Genomic DNA, 20,553 nt, shown 5'->3' on the forward strand with positions numbered 1-20,553 from the left:
ATTGAAAAGGTAAAAACTGAGCTAACTGCTTTTAAACAATTGGCACACGGGGCTGTTCTATTTCAAATGTGATATTTATTATTGAAGCTCTTTAATTTAAAAATAAAATAAAACTCTAGTGGTCATTAGGCAAGAGGCGGAGTACACCCTGAACTAGGACAAACCAGATAAACACTGGACAAACAGTCAAGCATACACACACTACAGAGCAATAAAGACGAGTCATGTTTTTGGACTTTTTGGAGGAAGCTGGAGTACTTGGAGAGAACCCATGCAAACAGATAGAGAATGAGCTCAGGTCAGGATTAGAGCTCAGGAATATTTGCTGCAAAACAACAGTATAACCAATTACCGTTGAGTCGGAATAATAATATTGATTCGGACTGTACTGGACCTGTGTATTGTGGGAAGTGCCTATAGATGACGTTTGTTTTAAATTAGCTTCTTGTTTACTTTTGTCGTGGAGGTACAGCGAGCATAGTTTCATCAATATCTAATTGTGAATTTGTGTTTTATCAATAAACTAACATGCAAAGAACTCCAAACTGAATGGGTCAGAGGTCAATCAAGCAGTGTAAAATACAAGTATAAAATACAAGAATAACTAGATTAAGGCCTGCTGTAGTAAATTAGCTGCCTAACTCAGAATAAGCCTAAGAAATATATTTAGGAAAACTACTTTATTTTGGGGTGTGATTTGCATAATAGTGATTGGGGGTAACATTAGAGTAGATGGAGTGTCCGTCCAGGGAGACTGTGGTCCTTCCTGGACCTGTAAGTGGAAGTCAATGGATGGCTAGATGGAAATGAGTTACTTTATGCTCAAATCTAAATGAAACCATAAGGTAAATCAACAATCAGAAATCTGTTTTAAATAAATTTTTAAATGTAATTATATTCTAATAATATATACTGCATACATTTTTCTATTATATTCTGTTGTAGTAGTTTGTAACATAGACATAATAAAGAGTTAGTAAAGATACTTTTCTTTATTATATGTATGTTTGTATTGGAAGGATCTAATTCTGAAAAGGGCCGGAAATTATTACTTACCGTCACAAATGTGCGTCACTGACGCAGAATGATGACGGAAACTTCATCGCGTACAGCGGTAATTTCGTCGGGTCGATATGTTTTTCTTTATTTTTTTACTGTAGTTTAGTTTTTCAGTGACGTCTCAACGACAAGGCCTTACTGTTGCTGGCATGAAGGTAGGCTGTTTTTTCCACTGTGTCTCTTTAGTATTGAAGTTGTTAGCCTAGTTTAATCACTGAGGTTCGACATCACGTTTTACTAACACTATTTTATTAGTGTTTTTAAAGCGTTTATTCCATCCATCCATCCATTTTCTGTTCACCCTTTGTCCCTAATGGGGTCGGGAGGGTTGCCGGTGCCTATCTCCAGCGTTTATTTTTATACTAAATCATGCAGTATAAGAATATAACCAAATTTACCAATTTTTTTCTTTTTAAACCCAGTTAAGATTTAAGAGCAGAGAAAAATATAGGCTAACGCATTCATTACCATCAGCATCAATGTCTGTATTCTCAGTAGGTAAAGAGGATGGATGTACGACGGCGTGATGGGGCCATTATAGATAGAACATAACAAATGCTTTTTCTAGAAATTTTCTAGAAAAAACATGAACATTTTTAAGTTTGAGAAGTCGAAAATGTTTGACTTTCGAAACTAACTTTGTAGTTCTAATAATATACGTTTGCTTTCTTTCTACAGGCAGCAAGCACAGTAAACACGCAGCGTGACGTCGACTGATAATTCCTCCATACTGTACAAGAATATAGCAAGAATATAACATCTGCTTCTAATACTATACCGTTATCAGAAGTCGAAAAATCAAAGTCAAGTTTGTAAATTGGAGAAATAGGAATACTGATTACTGAATGCCATGCGCAGAACTTGAATCAGTTACTTTAAAATATTTGGATTATTGGAATTAAACCAGAATTAAAGATGAGTAATTATCATATACATAGATCTGTTTATTACCATTGGACAGATGTCCAGATCCAACCCTTCACTGTCTGACTCTTCCTCTCAAGTAACGTTGAAGTCATTCTCTCTTTATAAAACTATATGGCTCAAATAAATGTTTTGCAGTCCTTCAGTAGAACCAGCTTTCTCTTCTTCCTCACTCCAATTGGCTTCTTCCTCCAAAACAGCAGATTAATTGCTACCTCCACTTCTGTGTATTCAAAATTTGGTTTGACTTACTCTCATTACATCACAAGATGGCGCTGGTGTTTTGATGAAAACAGTACAAGGCACAAGGGAGTTTATAGTAGTTTGTGAGAAATATTTATTATTAAAAGCTTTTATGAAAGCACAGTAGTTTATCTTTTTAAATTATATATGTGATTATATATACGTATATATGTATGTTCTTTTATATAAAGTCAGTGAGACTTTAACCTGAAGAACACATTCATTAAAGTGAACAGTACTGAAGGTGTTACATCAGCTCCCTGTGCTCTCTTACAGAAGTGGCCCTTGCTGTGATGCCTCCAGCCATGCCTCAGATTAATGATCCGAAGATTGCCTTCGCTTATCTGCGCCCAGCCTGCGTTCTGCTCACCAAGGAGCCCTCTGTGACCAATGTGGAGTCGCTGAGCGAGCAGTTGAAAGACATCCACGATGCCTCGCTGCAGCAACTGCAAGAGTATGTCCTCTTCCCCTTGCGCTTCGTCCTCAAAGTCCCGGGGCAGAAGAAGGAAAAGCTGGTGCAGTCTGTGGCCGAGGCAGTGAGCTACGTTCTGGAGAGGACATGTGTCCGGAGCTGGGACATGCTGCGTGACGTCTTCTCTGAGCTCTGCGTCTGCCTCTGCTCCCCCACAGACCCGGGCCAACCCGCAGGTACGTCAGAGGAGCTTAAATCCGCCGTGCTGCAGTGCCTGGATGCTCTGCTCCACTCCGCTTATGGCGACATAGTGTTCAGACTGTATGAACCCTCGATGCTGCCCGGACTGGGTGCTGCTGTGTCGCTGCTGTTGGCTTTAGGAGAGAAAGACAAATCCAGAGAGATTCAGACGGCGGCCTTGAAGTGCCTCCAGTCTTTGATTCTGCATTGCAACTGCAACCAGGAGCATGTTGCCCCATCGTGGGATGAGCGATGTTCTGTAGGCAGCACCATGGCTTCCTTCTTACCTGGGGTCACTTCGGCTGCAGCGAGGATCATCACTGGAGATCTGAGGCAAGGCCATGCGGTTACTGTCAGGGCCATCAAGGTAAAAACACTTTAGTCTTCTTCAAAATAACATGAATCCCTTTCAGATTTTTAGCATGATGAGCTGCAGTTTTCTGCACTATTGTTTGCACACCTCACATGAGTTTGCATCAGTTAATTCACACATATCTGTTAAAATGGATTTATTTTCTTGAATTTAAGATAGATGAACATGATATGTCAACAATGTTGGTTGTTTATGAAAGAGCACCAATAGTAACTGGTGTACAGTGCTTTGCAAAAGTATTGATCCCTGCTCAACTATATTAGTGCAGAAACAATTAATCGAATGAATTGCGATTAATTGATTAGTGAAATAATCAACTAATTTAGTAATCGGTAACTGTAGAATAAGGAGTAAAAAAAGATTATGAAAGATACATATATACATTTTTCGTCTTTGATGAAAAACCTTCTTTATCTGTAAATCAGTTTTACCCAGAACTCCTCAAGTGACATAGATTCAAATTCCTTAAAACATTCAAAGAATCTCTTTTCTGATTAATTACATGTTGATGTTAAAAATGTTTTCTATCTGCAGATGCATCTTTGCTACAAATGATTAAGCATTCGCTAAAAGAATGACATGTTATTGGATTTTAGGCAATACAATGTTTAATTTATTATTTAAAAATTGGAACTGAACTATTGGTTCATTTTCTTTTGTATTTCTAATATTGTTTTAAAAGCTGTAGGTGGTTTAATAAAAACCTGGAGAATGCGTTCATTTTTTTCATTTTAAAGAAATGAAAAAAATGAACGCATTCTCCAGGTCAGAATAGAAGGTCAGAATAATCGATGGAGTAAGTCATTCCTAAAATAATGATTAGTTACAGCTCTAAACCTCATTCACATGATATCATGTTACAGTGCAAACTTCAATGCATTTTACTTGGATTTCATGACGTAGACCAACACCAAGTAGCACTACAATTAACAGTTATTTTACTAATTAATTATTCTGACGATTAATCAAGTAATCTGATATTTCCATGTACTACTTTGCGTTGCTCACAGATCACAATAATGTGCAAAGAAAATAGTAAAACAAAACTGTGAATAGTTTAAGGGTCATGATTACTGTTTACATCGTAGAAAAATAAAATTCCTGCTCTGGTTCAGGTGTGGTCTGGGTGTGTGGTTCTGGTCATGGAGGATGCCCAGCTGCAGCGCAGTGAGTCCTGCAGCATCGTGTCACCAGAGCTGGGGAGGATCGGCCAGCTGGTGGTGCAGCGGAAGGCGGACTGGGTGAAGGCGACGGCGGGGAAGCTGTGTGTGCTGCTGAGGAGGATCATCTCCTGCTGCTCCGCCCACCAGCACTGGAGGGTGAGGCTGGAGACGGTGGAACTGGCCGACCGTCTGCTGGCAGCGTGCGGTCAGTCACTGAAAGAGTGCCTGGGTCCACTGCTGGAAGCTCTGGTGGGAGCGATCAATGACGAAGACCCCAGAGTCAGACAGAGGTTTGTTTTTGTTTTCTTACTGAGTGGAAAAAGAATGAGAATGGCCCGACTGGAGCCCGATGTCTTCTTGTTCAGGTGTGAGGTTGCTCTGAGAGACGTATCCCAGAGGAGTCAGAGCGCCACTAGCAGTAAGAACCTGACTGACATCCTATCTGAGAACCTCCACTCGTTAGCCACCTCCCTCCCCCGGCTGATGAGGACTGCCGATGACCAGAAGAAGCTGTTTGTCCTCAACGTGTTGCTTGGTTACCTGAAAGTCCTGGGACCACTTGTCTCTGTGGTGTTAAACTCTGCTGCACACCTGAACAGGACCTCTAAAGCATTAATGCAGGTAACAGTGTGGTTTAGTATTTTGATACTCTTCAGAATTGAACTTATAAAGACTTAATATGTGGAGGTGGTGCAAGGGGGAAGTCTTGGGTTCGGTTCCCATACCCCTAAGACAGGGGTGCCCAAATTCGGTTCTCGAGGGCCGGCATCCTGCATGTTTTAGTTCTCTCCCTGGTTTAACGCACCTGGACCAAATGATGGCTCACTTAGAGGCCTAAGAAGAACACTGACATGCTGAAAGTACCTGTTGGTACTATCAGGGAGAGAACTAAAACGTGCAGGATGCCGACCCTCAACGACCCACTTTGGGCACCCCTGCCCTAAGATATTTGGCGCACATCTCCCTCTTTCTCTCACAGCCTATTTTCTAAATGGTCGGACCAAGTCGTTTTGCAAGTCACAAATAAGTCCCAAGTCTTTCCATTCCAGTAGTAAGTGTCCCCGCATCTTTAAAAAGCCTCAAATTAATGTACCTAAAATTAAGGCCTTAAAATAAATAAGACAAAATGCAAATTAGCCTTAAATATGCTAATCACAAGTCTTAAATCTAGTTGTGGGAGGATTATTAACTATTTTTCCTCAATGAACTTTTCAAGAATTTTATTTATGCTAAATGTTTCACATGTTTAGCTTAAAATCTGTTTTCTGTGTGTGTGTAGTTGTAATGAAAATGTCAATCAGTAACTTGGGTCTTTCTGTTTTCATGTTGTTTCTTTGCTTTTGAGTTACATTTCCTGAAATTTTATTTTACATTATAGAACATTCCATTTTGTTTTTATCCCCTCTCAGCTGCATCAGATTTGGTCTTTTTAATCAACTTTGCAGGTTTACTCAATTACAGAAAAAAAAGTACTGAAAGAAACTTGATTATTTAATGATTACTCATTTAGTTTTAGAAACATGTTGCATTTATTGCATTGGAACAATATAATAAGAATAGCCTAAATGTCCAAAATGGAAAGCGTTTAATTAATTTTAATACTAATTGTGTCTGTTGTTGTTGAATGAATGGATTGTTTCTGTGATCATTTGGACTGAAATTGAGACGGAAGATTTTTCCGTAACCCTATTACATGTGAATAAATTTATAAGTAGGAGGGAATGAATTGGAGAAAGATGCATTTATCTGGGAGAATTAGCCACAAGGTGGTGCTCTCGTCTCAAACTTTAATAAAGGACGCAACACGTCAAATTCCCTGTATTTATAGACAGAATGGTTCAAATCTATATGTGGATGACAATTTAAAAGACTAACATCATAAGAACAATGAGATGGTGAAAGTCAGATGGTCTCTATTTTTCTTTATAGATGCATTTGAAGTCCATGTATCATTTCTATATTTGTTTATTTTTGAATGAATGCAGATGGAAATAAAGCAAACTTGATGAAAAAGTAAATGAGCAAAGTGTTAAAAAACTTTCACCATTTTCTCTCAATTTTAAATGCTTCACACCATCAAATAAATGCTTAACGAACACAAAAAAAGCCATTTTCAAATGATGATTTCATTTATTAAGAGGAAAAACTATCCAAACCAACCAGGCACTGGGTGAAAATTGATTTGCCCTTCTCACACAGTTTTGGTACAGTCTCACTACCTGAGAAATTAGTTAAACAGAATCTGCCTGGTTTTTTTCATACATCAGCTTGAGTTGACAATTCATCCAGGAAGTCACAAACAACCCAGAACAACTGCTGAAGCTCTGCTGGCCTCACTTGCCTAAGTTAAGGTTAGTGTTCATGATTGAGCTCAATAAGAAAGACGCTGGACCAAAATGACCTCCAGTTCCAAGGTGAAAGTGACTGCTGGCCAAAAACAAACACATCTTACATTTCTCAACAAAATCCTGCTGATCTACAAAACTTTTAGGAACGTTTTTTGTGGATTCACGAGGCAAAATTAGATTTTTTTATAAGGCTTCTGCATCGTTGTTCTGCTTTGAGCTCACCATCTCAATAAACCAAAATTAAGGTTTTGGAATAGCCCAAACTCTGGAGATAAAATTGGTCATTACATGAGCTCTGATTGACTTTCTGGTCTTTTCCTGGAGAATTCTCAGTTTATCCTAAATGATTGTTAAAATGTGTGTGCAGGTGCTGGAGCTGGATGTGATGGATGTTCGTATTGTGGAGGAGCGGAGCTCCACTGATCCCATAGAGAGCAGCTCCGACTCACACCACTCCGACAGCGCTCACACTCAGAGGAAGCACTTCCTGTTCTTCACCGACGACAAGATCTACTGCGTGCTCATGGAAATCTGCCGAACATTAGGTACTATTATACGACAGAGTAATCTAAAAAAATATAATACGAGAATAAAGTAATCAAATTACAACAATAAAGTCATAATGCTACAACAGTAAAATTGTACAAGAATAATGTTGAAATCACACGAGAATAAAGTCATTATATTACGATTTTATTTTTGTATTACTATGACTTTATTCACCGTGTTATTCACCTACTGAGTGTTCACTCAGTAAAACACTCAGTAGTTCTACTGAGTATTGATCAATTTAATCGAGGCCGTCAAACAACAAAAACGGATAAATGTAATCAGTTTTGATCACTAATATGAAGCCAGGAGGCCCCGATGTTTTAGGACCAGATTAAAAGATTAAGTTCAGCTAAGTCCTGCTTTATTTATGCAGCACTTTCAGCAAAAACAAACGAAACTTAAATAAAACTTACTTTAGCCTGTATTTTAGACCCATAAAAATTAGATAAACTCCACAATAACTTCTGATTCCTTCGCGTAATTCTGGTTTCTGTCTGATGAAGAAAAAACGTCAATAATAAATGAAAGACCCTGAACAAAAGCCACAAAGATTTACTTTACAACAATTTACCACAGTTTTGACATATTTTAGCTATTCTTCATCTACTTTTTCATTTTTCAGGTTACTACGGCAACATCTACCTTCTCACCGACCACCTGTTGGACTTGTATCGGCAGTCCTGTGTGTACAGGAAGCAGGCCGCCATGGTCCTAAACGAGCTGGTGGGCGGTGCCGCCAGCGTCTCGGTGGCAGCGCCGGCCAGCTGTTTGGACAGTGGGGACTGCCCGGCTCCCTCTACCTCCAAGGAAGACCTGAAAGCAGTGGTGGTGTCTATCATGGAGGAATACACCAGCCTGAACAACTGGCACCTGAAGACTGTGAGCGAGGAGACGGACATAGACCGTCAGGATCAGCAGGTGAGGCTTCCAGCAAAGAAAACTGATAACAAGATCAGCTGTTTCTAAATTCTGTTATTTACGCAGTTAGTTTCTTATTCAGCTACAAGAAAGGAAAGAAAGAAGGACGGAGTGAACCAAAGTTTTCAGAGTATTTTTCAGCACTGCACTTACAATAATTACTGACCAGAAGAACTTCAAGCTGAATGTGAACACTGATGGTACTGGAGAAAAAAGATGTATTGTCCAGCATCAATCATCGTCACAGGCCAACTTGTCATTGTTTTCAGCTGCTGAGTCCTTTCAGTCTCCAGTCCATCTCCTGCGGTGATATCATCAGGAACACCTCAAATCCTCTTCATCAAGCAGTTCCTTCTTCATCCGCCTGCCATTTGACCTCACCGCCTACATCTGCCATCCACCAGCTGAACAGCAACATCTGGCAGCTGTGCATCCAGCTGGAGGGTGTGGCCTGCTTCGCCCAGGCGCTGCAGCGCGACTTCCGCCCGCTGCTGATGACAGTGCTCTACCCGCTTCTGGAGAAGGCCAGCGATGAGTCGCTGCTGGTTAGCCAGGCGGCACTGGGTGCCATGACGATGGTCAGCACGGCCTGTGGTTACGCCTCCCTCAAGGAGATGATCAGAGACAACTCGGACTACCTGCTCAACGACGTCTCAGTGAACCTGCAGAGGCTTGGTCAACACCCACAGGTACAGGTTCAGAGGAGTACAATTATCAAGCCTCAGTTCAGCCATTTCTAACCTTGTGACGCCATTTTCCCATCCAACCAACCAGGCTCCACGGGTATTAACGGTGATACTGGCTCACTCTGACTGCAGCCTGCTGCCTATGGTTGGGGACATCGTACAGGATGTTCTGATGGCTCTGGATCTCAGCTATGACCAGTCAGCCACTCTGTTTGGCTCTGTGCTGCTCGCACTCATGAAGGCACTGGGTAAGGAGATACTAGCTGATTACATCACACTCGTCTGTATTGCGTAATAAATTAAGAACTTCACAATTCAATTCACTTTCAATTCACGATTCATTGCTTCAACATTGCTTTAAATACTTCAGTATGGGTTCAGTAATAAGCAGTATGCAGAGTTTTCATTTAAGCCTTTTTGTTCAGTTTTGGAAATACATTAAAAGATGCAAATAAACAAATAATTAAATTCCTTTTTTAAATGGTGCCTAAAATACAATAATATATTCATTTAGTGAACACTTGATCATTTGTAGCGAAAGATGCAGCTAAAACATACTTCTAACCTTCCAGGCTCAAACCTCCACTTAGTGTATGGTTGATCTGATGACTGTTTTTTGGTTTAAACATTTAATAAATGTATTGAAAATGTGCTTAATAGGACATTTTTTTGAACCAGGTGAAGCTAGAACTGCAGCTTGACGAGTTGTGGGTAGAACATATTTACAAAAAGGGTTTATTTATTTTTTTAAAATCTTAAATCTTAAATAAAAATTTTGGCTTCAGTTTTGGCTTAATTATTGCTCTGACTGTGTTCTTTTAAAAAAGTACCTTTTTTAGAGGCTCTATAGTTACCAATTATTCTATAATTAAATTAGTTGAAGATTATTTCAATAATCAATTCATCACAATTAATCCAATTCATTTATGTATGACTTATTTATTTGACGCAAACCCACCGGTTAGGGCAGTCCATATTTTACCCACCTCTGCTGTTCTGTGCCATGCAGACCATTTCTTAGTTGTCATTTTGTGAATAAATAATGTGTTGTTGAATTAATAGTAATGTCTTTTTTCCCCTTTTAGCCAGCTGGTTCCCTCCATCATGCTGTAGGACCAGTAAGCCTCCCAGTTCTAGAATTTCTGCTGAACTGGAAGATTTTGACATCTGCCAGTTCCTGCTGGATTATCAAAAGCAGAAGGAGTTGGCAGAGGGCATTGGGATCGAAGCGGATGAGACGGAGGACCTTGGTAATATTTAGGCATTACCAAGCACAAACTGACATTGTTAAGATTCTATTCATAAAACGTTATGGCAGGTCAGAGTATTGAGTTTGACACGTGGTTTATATAAATGAATTTAGGTTGAAGAGGCAGGACTCAACCAGGAAGCTAATTACAGCTAAAGCTAATTGTCTTCCAGAAGTGCCGCCTCCTGCAGAGTGTGAGGAAACTGTTAATGGACCCGACATGAAGGCACAACTCCCACCACACCTCAATATTGCTGAAGACGTCATGGAGCGCTGCGTCCACCTGCTGTCTGACCCCAGCCTCAGACTCAGGCTCAAGGTGACGGGTTAGCTGTGGCAGAAAAGTCCAATCCTCCAGAGCTACCATCCTGCAACGTTTAAGCATTTATCAGTTTCCTTCGACTTAACATGCACTTCTTTTTGTTATTATGTCATATACAATCTCCAGCAAGGCCCTGTAGATTTAGATTTCTCTTAATTAGAAAAAGTAGGTCTCAAATGAAGGTAGAGATCATTCTCTGTACTAAATGCTACCATGGTGAGTAGACCAACAGGACATGTCCAGGTCACTTAATGATCGAGGTATTAATCCATGTGATCAAGTATTACAGCTGAATCTAGGGCTGGACGATATGGCTAACATATTTATCACATTGGAAACGTTTCATATCGGTCAATATAGTTATTTATTTATTCATTTTAAATATCTGAAATACAGATGATGTATGTGACCTTTCCTGTTTTATCCACAGTTTTTAGAGTTTTTTTTATTTTTCAGCAGTTATGAGACTTGAGTGGTGAAACATGAAACTACTCAGCAGGTTGTTGCTAGGCAACCAAAGTATAAGTGAATTAGCTGATGCTACCAACCTAGCATCTAGCTGTGAGAGGCCTTTCCTCTGCCTACATCCCCCAGAATGCCATGCACTTCTGGATCTGAGTTCAGTGAAATTACTGAACACTGCTCATTTTGAAAATGTTTTTAAAAAGTTCTAAATTTCTGTATCTAAAATGAATACCTTAAAATTTCTTAAATTCACAAAAAACATAAGTTGGCCTTAATTTTGACACTAGCAGCCCTATTTAATTTTTGTATATGTAGTTTGCTCACTTTTTTGTCAGGCAAAGGTTTGAGTACTTACATCATCAATGATTCAGCTGAGACTGTTGGTAAAGTAGCAGCTGATATATCCTTGCTAGCTAGCTAGCTTTTTTGCATCTATCATTGGTAAGTGAAGAGTTATCACCAGTTGGCTGGACGATGTTCATTTTCGTCACTGTCTCATATCTGTTGCAAACCCATATGAGGCGAGGCGCACTCTGCTACATAAACAATGTTTGGCACTAAGCAGGTGAGGCAGTAGAAAGCCACATGCAGGATGAGAAGCACAAAAGCTGCTACCAAAATCCACCAACATACCTCAGACATTTCACAGTTTTTGCTATGCTTGATTGTAATACAGCAATCCTTCCAATCATTCTTTATATTTATAGTTTTCCGGTCTTAAATTTTTTTTTTTTTTCCTCCCCTCCAGAGGGTCTTTTGTGGGCTCTAGTGTCCCTTATATGAAAGTAGGCTGACAGGAAAGGGGGAAAGAGAGGGGGGAAGACATGCGGCAAATGTCCGGGAATCGAACCCGCAGCGGCTGCATCGAGGACTCAAGGCCTCCAAACGTGGGTCGCTCTATTCCCTACGCCACCACAGCACGTCCCCGGTCTTAAATTTTATTAAATTAAAATCTGCAGACACATGTTATTGCCTAACTCTAGCTGAACCTCAGCAGACTTTGATGAACACTCTCCTACCTTATAGAATGAAATCAAAATAAGATGTCAGATAAGGTCAAAAGTTTTTGGTCTCTTAAATCTAGTATTCAAGGATTCACACCTATGCGTGGTCATAATATTTCTGACTGTGTCCTCCTTCAAAAGGTTCTGGATGTGCTGGAGCTGTGTGTGTACGTGCTGAGTGAGAGGGAAGACGAGTTGCTGCCCATGGCTCATCGCTGTTGGCCGGCTCTACTTCAGAGACTCACAGCTGATGACCCGTTAGCAGTCCTCAGAGCCTTCAGGGTTGGTTTACAACTTAGCTTTACTCAGAGTTATGATTGTCTGACGAGCTTTTTAAACATTAGAACAAAATGCAGCCAAAAGCATATCAGAAGAGAAATCTCAACATAAATTTTACACATAACAAGGACTGTAGACAAAATGTAGATCATTTTGGGTAAAATTGTTAGTAAATTCTCTGAACCTGGGCAGGCTGCACACCCTTAAAAAGTCTTTAATTCAGCATCTAAAATCAAGGCCTTAAAATGTCTAAAATCATTAGAAAATTTAATTTGGCCTTAAATGTTAATGCCAGGCTGTTATTGTGGAAGAACTATTTTATATTCTATATTCTATGCAGTTCACTTTTCTAAAAAGTAAAAGGTTTGAGTCAGACGAACGTCTTCATTACGATCTATGACTCAAGGTGGTTGTGGCTACCGCTAACTAGCTGCTAGTAAATCCTTACTAGTGTAGCTGGCTAGCTTTTTTGTGTCCATCATTGGTAAGTGTAAATTTATCACCAGCTGGCCAGTCGGCGTTCATCTTTGCCAATGGCTCACTTCTATTGCAGTCTGTACGATGCTACCTGGGTTCGGCGCAAAAAGCTTGGCACTACTATATAAAACATGTAATTTTTTTCTGTACATTTCTGTCGTGGCACAGATCTTAAAGTTCATCCATTAGGTTGTAATAAAGTCTTACATTTGATTTGGTTGAACCTGCAGAAACCCTGAAACTTTTTGGTTACCCTTAATAACTAGCATGTTTTTAGAGGTAGCACCTGTTTTCACGTAGCCTTTTCTAGTTATTTTTTTATTCGTTTTTAAATTGATTTGAACTTAAAAATTTCTCCACAATTAGGTGCTGTGTACGCTGGGTGAAACCTGCGGTGACTTCCTGCGAAGGAGGGTTTCTAAGGAGGTGCTACCCAAGCTGAGCTCCTCACTGGCGCGGCAGGCTCCGGTCAGCGCCAAGGCCGGCCCGGTCTACACACACACTTTGGCCTACAAGCTGCAGCTGGCAGTGCTGCAGGGCCTGGGCTCGCTGTGTCAGAGACTGGATCTGGGTAAGAGAAACCAGACACATCTGCAAAGGTAGCGCATGTCTGACATTTGACCTCTTTAGACCTGGATGATTTTATTTTGTTTGTCTAAGACCTTCAAATAATTACCTGATTTGTGAAATTTAAAATTGTGAGATATTTATGAAGACTAATGGAGATCTCCTCCTATCTGGGTGTTTTATTCAGCTTGAATAAGCATAAATATCATTACATGTTTTATGAGGCTATTTTCCTTATTTGTTTATTAATTTAATTAGATTTAGCACATGATTGGGCACTGTGTAGTTGTATTCTTGTACCACCATGTGGCAGTGTTGTATATCACTGACAATTACAGCCTAACTTGTGCTTCTTTCTGTTTCTGTGCTAATATTTATTACATAAATCTATGATTTAGTTTTTTCATGGGTAGTGTTGGGAAGAAGGTCGGTGCTTTCGATCAGAGTCAGCATCCCCTCTGATTTCTAGATTGGTATGTTGTTTTATTTAAAAAAATTTAATTATAAATTCAATTTGCTCTCATGCATAAACCATAATGGAAAATCATTAGTGAAAAAGCCTGGAGGCAGCGGAAGGGTTTGGGTTCAGCATATTTTAAAGATGACTTTGAAGATTCAAAGCCCAGCCAGCTGAGCCAACAGGAAGCCAGCGAGTCCTCAGCTGCTCACGCAGTAAAGCCCGCTCACAAGCTCCATTACACAGCAGTGCAGCAAGCAACGCTGCTAAATGTGCAATCAGCAAACCAGGAAGTAGGACTATTTGACTTCTACATCTGGTGATGCGTTTTTCCTCTTTACTGAATTTAAGCCCAACTTTGAGCATATAAACTCAAAATATACAGTAAAAGTTGCCAATTTTGTAAGTAGCAGCTGAATTTTCATCTATTCATAATTACCAGCTTTAGAAATATACTTTGAAGGTACAGTATGTTGCAACAGTATTCATAAGTCTTGAAATTTTCTACATTTTGTAGAAAAATTCATTACAGCCACACATTTCATTGTCACTTATTTTTTCAAAGTTGTGCATACTGTACATCTTTAAAAAGTTAGAATATTATGAAAAAATTAAGCATGTTATGTCCCCCATTTCAGAAAGTCAGATTAATTAGATTCATTACATTTACAATGAGAGATTTCAAGCATTTATTTCTTGTAATTTTGATGATTATGGCTTACACATAATGGAAACTCAAAATTCAGTGTCTCAGAAAACGTGGTTATTTTAGATAAGATCAATTAAAAAAAATATTTTAAAAAGAAATTTCAGGCTTCTGAAAAGTATGTTCATTTCTGTGCACAATGTACTTACATGACTTAGTGCATCAGTGCGCCGTGCCCCGCATGCAATCACCCTGTGGTTCAGCTGAGGTGTGGTGGAAACCCAGATTGCTTTGGTAGCTGCCTGCAGGTCAGCTGGCTTGTTGGGTCTGATGCTTCTTGTCTTCATGTTGACAGCAACCCAGAGATTTTCAACTGGGTCAAGGTCAGGAGAGTTTGGTAGTTTGCTGGCCAATCAAGAACAGGAACGCCATGGTCATTGGACCAGCTTGTGGTACCTTTGGCAGTGTGGACAGTCGTCTCCAGTCTCAGCTGATTAAGTTTGAGTTTCTGAAATATTACACATTTTCTGAAACACTGAACTTTAGATTTCTATAAGCTGTAAGCCACAATCATCAAAATTCAAAGAAATGAGTTGCATAAAACATTTTCAGTCACAATCATCCAGAACTTCTTCATATAAATCCCTGGAAAGTTTGTTTTAGTGATATTGTGCAATGTGGAAATGCTTAAAGGGACGGACTACTTTTTAGAGGCTCTGCAGATTTTCAACTGGTTTGAAGTCTGTTTAGAGAGAATAGAGGTTTGAAGCTGAGTGTGGATTTTCTGCCCTACTCCCCACTTCACAGCAGAGAAGTGAAACGGGTGATGGTGATATTAGGAGTGTCGCACCCTCCGTCTGAAACCCATCACTGACAGATGAGGAGTTAGCAGCCCGTGACACAGAGTGTCAACGCTGTCTGGTCAGCTGGTATTAGATTTAACAGTGATGAGGTCTGCAGTGGAAATCAAATTTGTTTTATTTAAATTGTAGATTTTTCCCTCTGATTTTTGTTCTGAACAAATGAAGTTTTTTCTAATATAGCCTAATTTTTTTCCCTTTTCCCTCATAATATTGTCTTACGAGCCTTTTCTGAACTGTATTCCACTGATAGAAAAACATCCTCTGCCATTAAGCTTCTTTCAATCACAAATTTCTTCTTGAACCAATAAGATGGTAAATCAACATGGAAAATATGCACCACCTTCCCTGTCTTTGTTCTGATAGGCTGCTGTTAGCTACCAGGTCCTATTTAGCTTTTGAAACAGGACTCGTTTAGTTTGGAGATAAAACATCCCAACAGCAGTGAAGCAGAGTTGATAGTTGAATTCAATATTTGCTTTCATTTCATATTTTACATGTTTTGATATGGTTAGCACTTCTGCAAACAAAATGTGTCACTTCGACCATGAGGGCCACTGCTTATGCCTATGTGTTAACTGTTTTGAAAATGTGGAGTTGGCAGCTGCATGAAAGCAGTCAAAAACAGCAATATGGAGAAAATAGAGAAGAAAGGAGGGAAAAACAAGCGGATGGAAAATGTTCACTGGAAGGAAAACATTATATGGATGTAAACCGTTAAACAAACTGAAATTGTATGAATGGATGAACTCTCATATTTATTGACATATCGGCTTCACCAATATTAATCCATTAACTGGGTCTACCAGTTGCCCCAAATTCTGACCCAGAAATCCAATATGGCTGCCTCAGGTTTAACATGTAGTTCTACTTGACAGACATCTTGTATCCACATAAACCAGTCATACACAGTGTTAAATATCATTAATAGTTGATGAACATTGTTACTGTACTACTACTTACCTTTACCCCTATTGTAGGGTTAAAGGTCAAAACAAGTTGATTTGTACTACAACACATTTCAGCAACAAGGCAGCTCAAAGTGCTTTACACCAAAAAACATACAGTAACTAATTATGAAACAAGCAATAAACATTACATTTAGTCAAATACCATCATCAAAATCATCAAGCAAATACACTGACCAAATATATTGATCAATGTTCCACTTACTGTTAATCAAAGGCCTCTCTAAAAAGCTGGGTTTGTAGAACTCAGTGTTTAAGCTGTTTTTCAGTTTTCTGGAAGTTTGTTCCAGATTTGTGGTGCATAAAAGCTGAATGCTGCTTCTGCATGTTTGGTTCTGGTTCTGATTCAGAGCAGAATCAGAACCAGAACCAAACCTGATTGGTTTGAAAGGCTGATACAACAGCAGCAGATCTTTAATGTATTTTGTTTCAAAGCCATTCAGTTTTTCTTGCTCTTGCTCTGACATTCGTCCTTTAAGCCTGGAAAGCTGTTCAGGTGTTAGAAGACCGACTTTGTAACAGTCTATGTGTCTCAGAAGGGTCAAGTCTGATCACTACACCCTGATTTGGACCTGATCACTAGTTTTAGTTGTGGCTAGTGACTCTGATCACTGAGAACATCAATTAGTAAATGTAGTGGGGTTCCCAGAACCTCTGTTCATTTCATCAAATAAAAAGTGGTGTTGTGCTCCAGAGCCTTACGATGGAAACTCAGCCTCTTACCCATTGGAGAGCGTTGTAAACCTCATTTAACTGGAACCATGTAAACATCTGTCTTATCAGCCTGAGGAAAGAAAGGGCCATGCTTCTCCTTCTTGGCTTTCCTGCGTAGAACTTAATTCTGTTCCCCTGTTCTGTCAGAAGGGAAGAGATTTAGTGTCAGAGATGAAGAGAATGGGAAAGAGCAGAAGAGAAACAGTCAACGGCTGCAACCTCACTTGTGTGAATACCGATTTGGCTGCCGCTCACCTCTGGGACACTCGCAGCAAGCCAATTACCAAGCCTTAGTCACAGCGAGGGAAAGACAGAACCACTGATTGACTGAAGCCAATGATACATTCCAACCCAGCTCAACTTTCAGCTGCATTTCCTCACCATCTAACAGCAGCCAGCCTTTTTTAGTGCTGCTCACCCTCTAAAGCCTTGATTCAATGAAAGACTACAGGCTGAGTGCAAAAGGAGAGAAGAAAGGGGATAAAAGTGGTTGCTAAATAATCCCATTTAACTCTGAAATGTGCGCTGCTGCTTTTATTCTCGACTCACATCGAGTAGGCATGTGCCAGCCAAGTGTGGGCTGAATTGGTAAACAGAGTAAGCAGAGAACGAGACAGACATGTTTTGAAATGAGGCTTGAAAGGCAGCCCAGTTTGCAGCTTAGGGAATTGGTAAATGTCTGCTGGGAAGGATGGAAAAAGAAAGGGAGAGAGAGAGGGACAAATGGAGGGGGAAAGGCAATGAAAGAGTGGTGAGAAAGTCAAGTGGAGAGAGAGAGCAGAAGCTGGCAATGTTATGACAAATACTGCGAAATGACAGATAAGGGAATGGAGACAGGTGCATCTGACTACATCAAAGTGCAAAAGAAGAAGAAACAAAGATGTGGGAAAGGAAAGAGGAGAAACAGACACTTTTTCTTAAATGTGGAAGGGTGTATGTGTGAAATCCACCCTGAGGGAGATTTTCCCTCCACCACCTCAGCAGTCTTTCCTGACCTCGTTAGGAGAGAGGTAAAGTCCAGGCTGGACTTATCCTCCTGCCAAGTTTCACCAACACTCTGGGAACGGAGCGGTTTGATCAGAGCTTTGGAAAACCCTTGCAAGGGTCGTGATTGGGATGTTCTGTTTGGTGTTCACAGGTTGGTATAAATGGTGTCTGTGTTTGGTTTTGCAGGCGAGGCGGACCTTGATGTTGTCTCTGAAGCCTGTCTGCCCTACCTGAGCTGCAGACAGCCAATCAGGCTGCAGGAGGCCTGTCTGAGGTGAGACCTTTATGGAGGAGGGAAGTTGATTCTGCAGGAACGTATATACTGTATTTAGTCATTTAGTCATCAGCTGTCATTCCTGAGGAAAATATGGCCAAATAAAACAATACTTTCAAAGTTAAAATCTGACGACTTAATGATCTTTATAATAAAGGTCATACATTGTCTTGGAAGTTCACCTGGAAACTACTGTTTTAAAAATGCTAGCTGACATTTTTGACATAAGATGCTAAAGACACTTTAGATTGTCGGATGTCGACCCCAAAGCTCTGATCAATGCTTCACTAATACTTTTATAAAGAACTTACATAAATACAAGCCTGTCGCAATAAATCAATGAATCACATGATAAATTAAAACAAGTTCAATAATTTCCATTTGAATGATTTATCATATTTCTCTTTTCTTTCTTTCTACCAAAAACTGGATGATAAAAATCTTCTGTCTGGTATTTTGATCTCAACTACATAATTTTCTGAAGGACAATTTCATTTACAGAAACTTCATAATTAATTTTATTTGTTGTTTCTATTGTTTTGTTTATTTATTTTGGACATTTAAAATGTCTTCCAGTTCCAGTGTTAAATGTTTGTTAGAATTTAAAGTTTGTGGATCTTTTAAAATGTGTTCTTCAAACATTATGCCATTACCATTATAATACTTAAAAAACTCTCTGTAAGCAACAATATCGTTGTTTATAAGATTTCTGGGACAATTTATCATCCAGCAAAATCTGTTATTGTGATCATCAAGTATCTTGATGAAACTGAAATAGCTGAGCTGTTTTCAGTCAACTAAATTAAATCTACACCATTATTTTAGTTAAATTAAAACCTTTATTTTGTTTCTGTGAGATCTCCACCAGATTTTATTGATGTTAAACGATAGTTTTTTCTCATTTGTGCATTTATTTTTGTTTTGAAACTCTCTTATGTTCGCAAAAATGAAGCACATATAACAATATTTCTTTTCTTTTAACTTTTATTTTATGAACACGAAGCAAAAAGAAATAAATTTTAGTCGTTACTGTCTGTTTTCTACAGCTCTATAAAAAACTAAGAAGATATGAAGCATTTTGTGACCATGAGTAATGTCATCATAAGACTTACAGTGACTTATGAAACAACTGCTGTTCAATGCTGTTCAACATGTGAGTTGCAGAATCAACATTAGCGCCACATTAAACAGAACGGCTCTGTTTCTCCTTCACAGCGTTTTCCGTCACTTAATGCAGCTGGATCCGGACAGCTTCTGGTTTACGCTGAACCAGATCCACTGCCCTTCGTCCTACATGTCGCCCCCCAACCCTGACCTCCGACCCCTGCAGCTGGGCGGGACGGGGCGGCCCAGAGACGAGTACTCAGACAACGTGCTGAAGCTGCTGAGGGAGGAGTTTGCCTCCGACTCAGACCAGCTCTGACCACAAACGTTCAATGAACTGGAAAAAAAAAGGACCTGTTATGTTTTTATATGTGAGTTTATGTTCAACATCATGGTGTTAAATAAAAACACCATAACTTCTACGCCAACGTCCAAACCAGGAACAAAGCTGGCTGCTCTTTCCACTCCCTCAGAGGTCTGACTTTTCATCTGTCTGACAGACGGGTGCATATTGGACATGAAAATGAAATGTTAATTTTCACGTCTTTTCTTTATTGTTCAAAGAACTGACTGAATCGTCCTGCTTGTTTTGAATAAATTAACAATTCATCCACATAAAATTGAAACTGTGGGTCTGTTTCTTGGTGTAGAGATTTAACTTTCTGGTATGCATCTTATTATAAATTCTAGTTAAAGTTCCATATTTACCTCTTTCTAACATGTCAAATCTATCAGGATTATTTTGTATTTTCTACATATCCAAGTCAATAAGGAAAATACATTTGCTGATACTGAGTTTGAATTCTTTTAAATTTAATAAATCTGTGTTTGTGTTTTAGGAGTTTTTCAGTAAGTCAGAATATCATGAAAAAGTTAATTCATATCTGGAATTAAATAAAAAAAAACACCTTAATTTAGATAATGAAAAAAAACCTAAATTCTCTTTCACCAAAAAAATTGTGTTTCATAAGACATGTTTTAAAAAAGAAAATTTTTTAATACAGAAGTATTAACTTATGGCCAACATAATCACACAGAAGACTAAACTGTTTTACAGCAGATAAAGGTGATTGTTGAAGATGTTGGCTGTTCTCAGTGCTGTACTGAAATTATTTCCAGCTGCTGATTTATGGGCAAAAGGCCTTTTTCCTTCAGCTGAATACACAGAGAAAGGCTGAGCTCTGTCCTGTTCAGGACAATGTTGTGTAACACGAACATCATGACACTGAAATCCAGCAGGGGTCAAAGGGTCATGTGTAAAT

General features: G+C 39.3%; 1 protein-coding gene across 3 annotated transcripts; it reads left to right on the forward strand.

Annotated features, from left to right (window-relative positions):
* Positions 1 to 1,074: 1,074 nt before the first annotated feature.
* tti1 (TELO2 interacting protein 1) lies at positions 1,075 to 19,911 on the forward strand. 3 transcript variants are annotated; one of them, XM_032568503.1, is made up of 14 exons: positions 1,075 to 2,062; positions 2,503 to 3,245; positions 4,367 to 4,704; positions 4,780 to 5,035; positions 7,130 to 7,307; positions 7,937 to 8,232; positions 8,502 to 8,921; positions 9,007 to 9,166; positions 10,004 to 10,168; positions 10,341 to 10,486; positions 12,100 to 12,240; positions 13,081 to 13,285; positions 18,100 to 18,187; positions 19,403 to 19,911. In XM_032568503.1, exons 2-14 carry the CDS (start codon positions 2,520 to 2,522, stop codon positions 19,608 to 19,610), a joined length of 3,327 nt encoding a protein of 1,108 aa, XP_032424394.1. In that variant the 5' UTR covers positions 1,075 to 2,062; positions 2,503 to 2,519; the 3' UTR covers positions 19,611 to 19,911. The 3 variants fall into 3 exon arrangements, with proteins under 3 accessions (XP_032424394.1, XP_032424375.1, XP_032424386.1); XM_032568484.1 differs by having other exon boundaries at positions 1,075 to 1,214; positions 1,738 to 3,245; XM_032568495.1 differs by having other exon boundaries at positions 1,075 to 1,214.
* Positions 19,912 to 20,553: the final 642 nt, after the last annotated feature.

The sequence above is a fragment of the Xiphophorus hellerii genome, chromosome 1, assembly GCF_003331165.1.
Source record: "Xiphophorus hellerii strain 12219 chromosome 1, Xiphophorus_hellerii-4.1, whole genome shotgun sequence".
Lineage (NCBI taxonomy): Eukaryota > Metazoa > Chordata > Actinopteri > Cyprinodontiformes > Poeciliidae > Xiphophorus > Xiphophorus hellerii.

What these genes read in the sequence shown, in the direction of transcription:
- tti1 (XM_032568503.1), top strand. Translation starts at nt 2,520, where the DNA reads ATGCCTCCAGCCATGCCTCAGATTAATGATCCGAAGATTGCCTTCGCT. An exon ending in GACCCCAGAGTCAGACAGAG is followed by an intron (nt 4,705 to 4,779) that starts GTTTGTTTTTGT and finishes CTTCTTGTTCAG; the next exon opens with GTGTGAGGTTGCTCTGAGAG. An exon ending in GTGTCAGAGACTGGATCTGG is followed by an intron (nt 13,286 to 18,099) that starts GTAAGAGAAACC and finishes TTGGTTTTGCAG; the next exon opens with GCGAGGCGGACCTTGATGTT.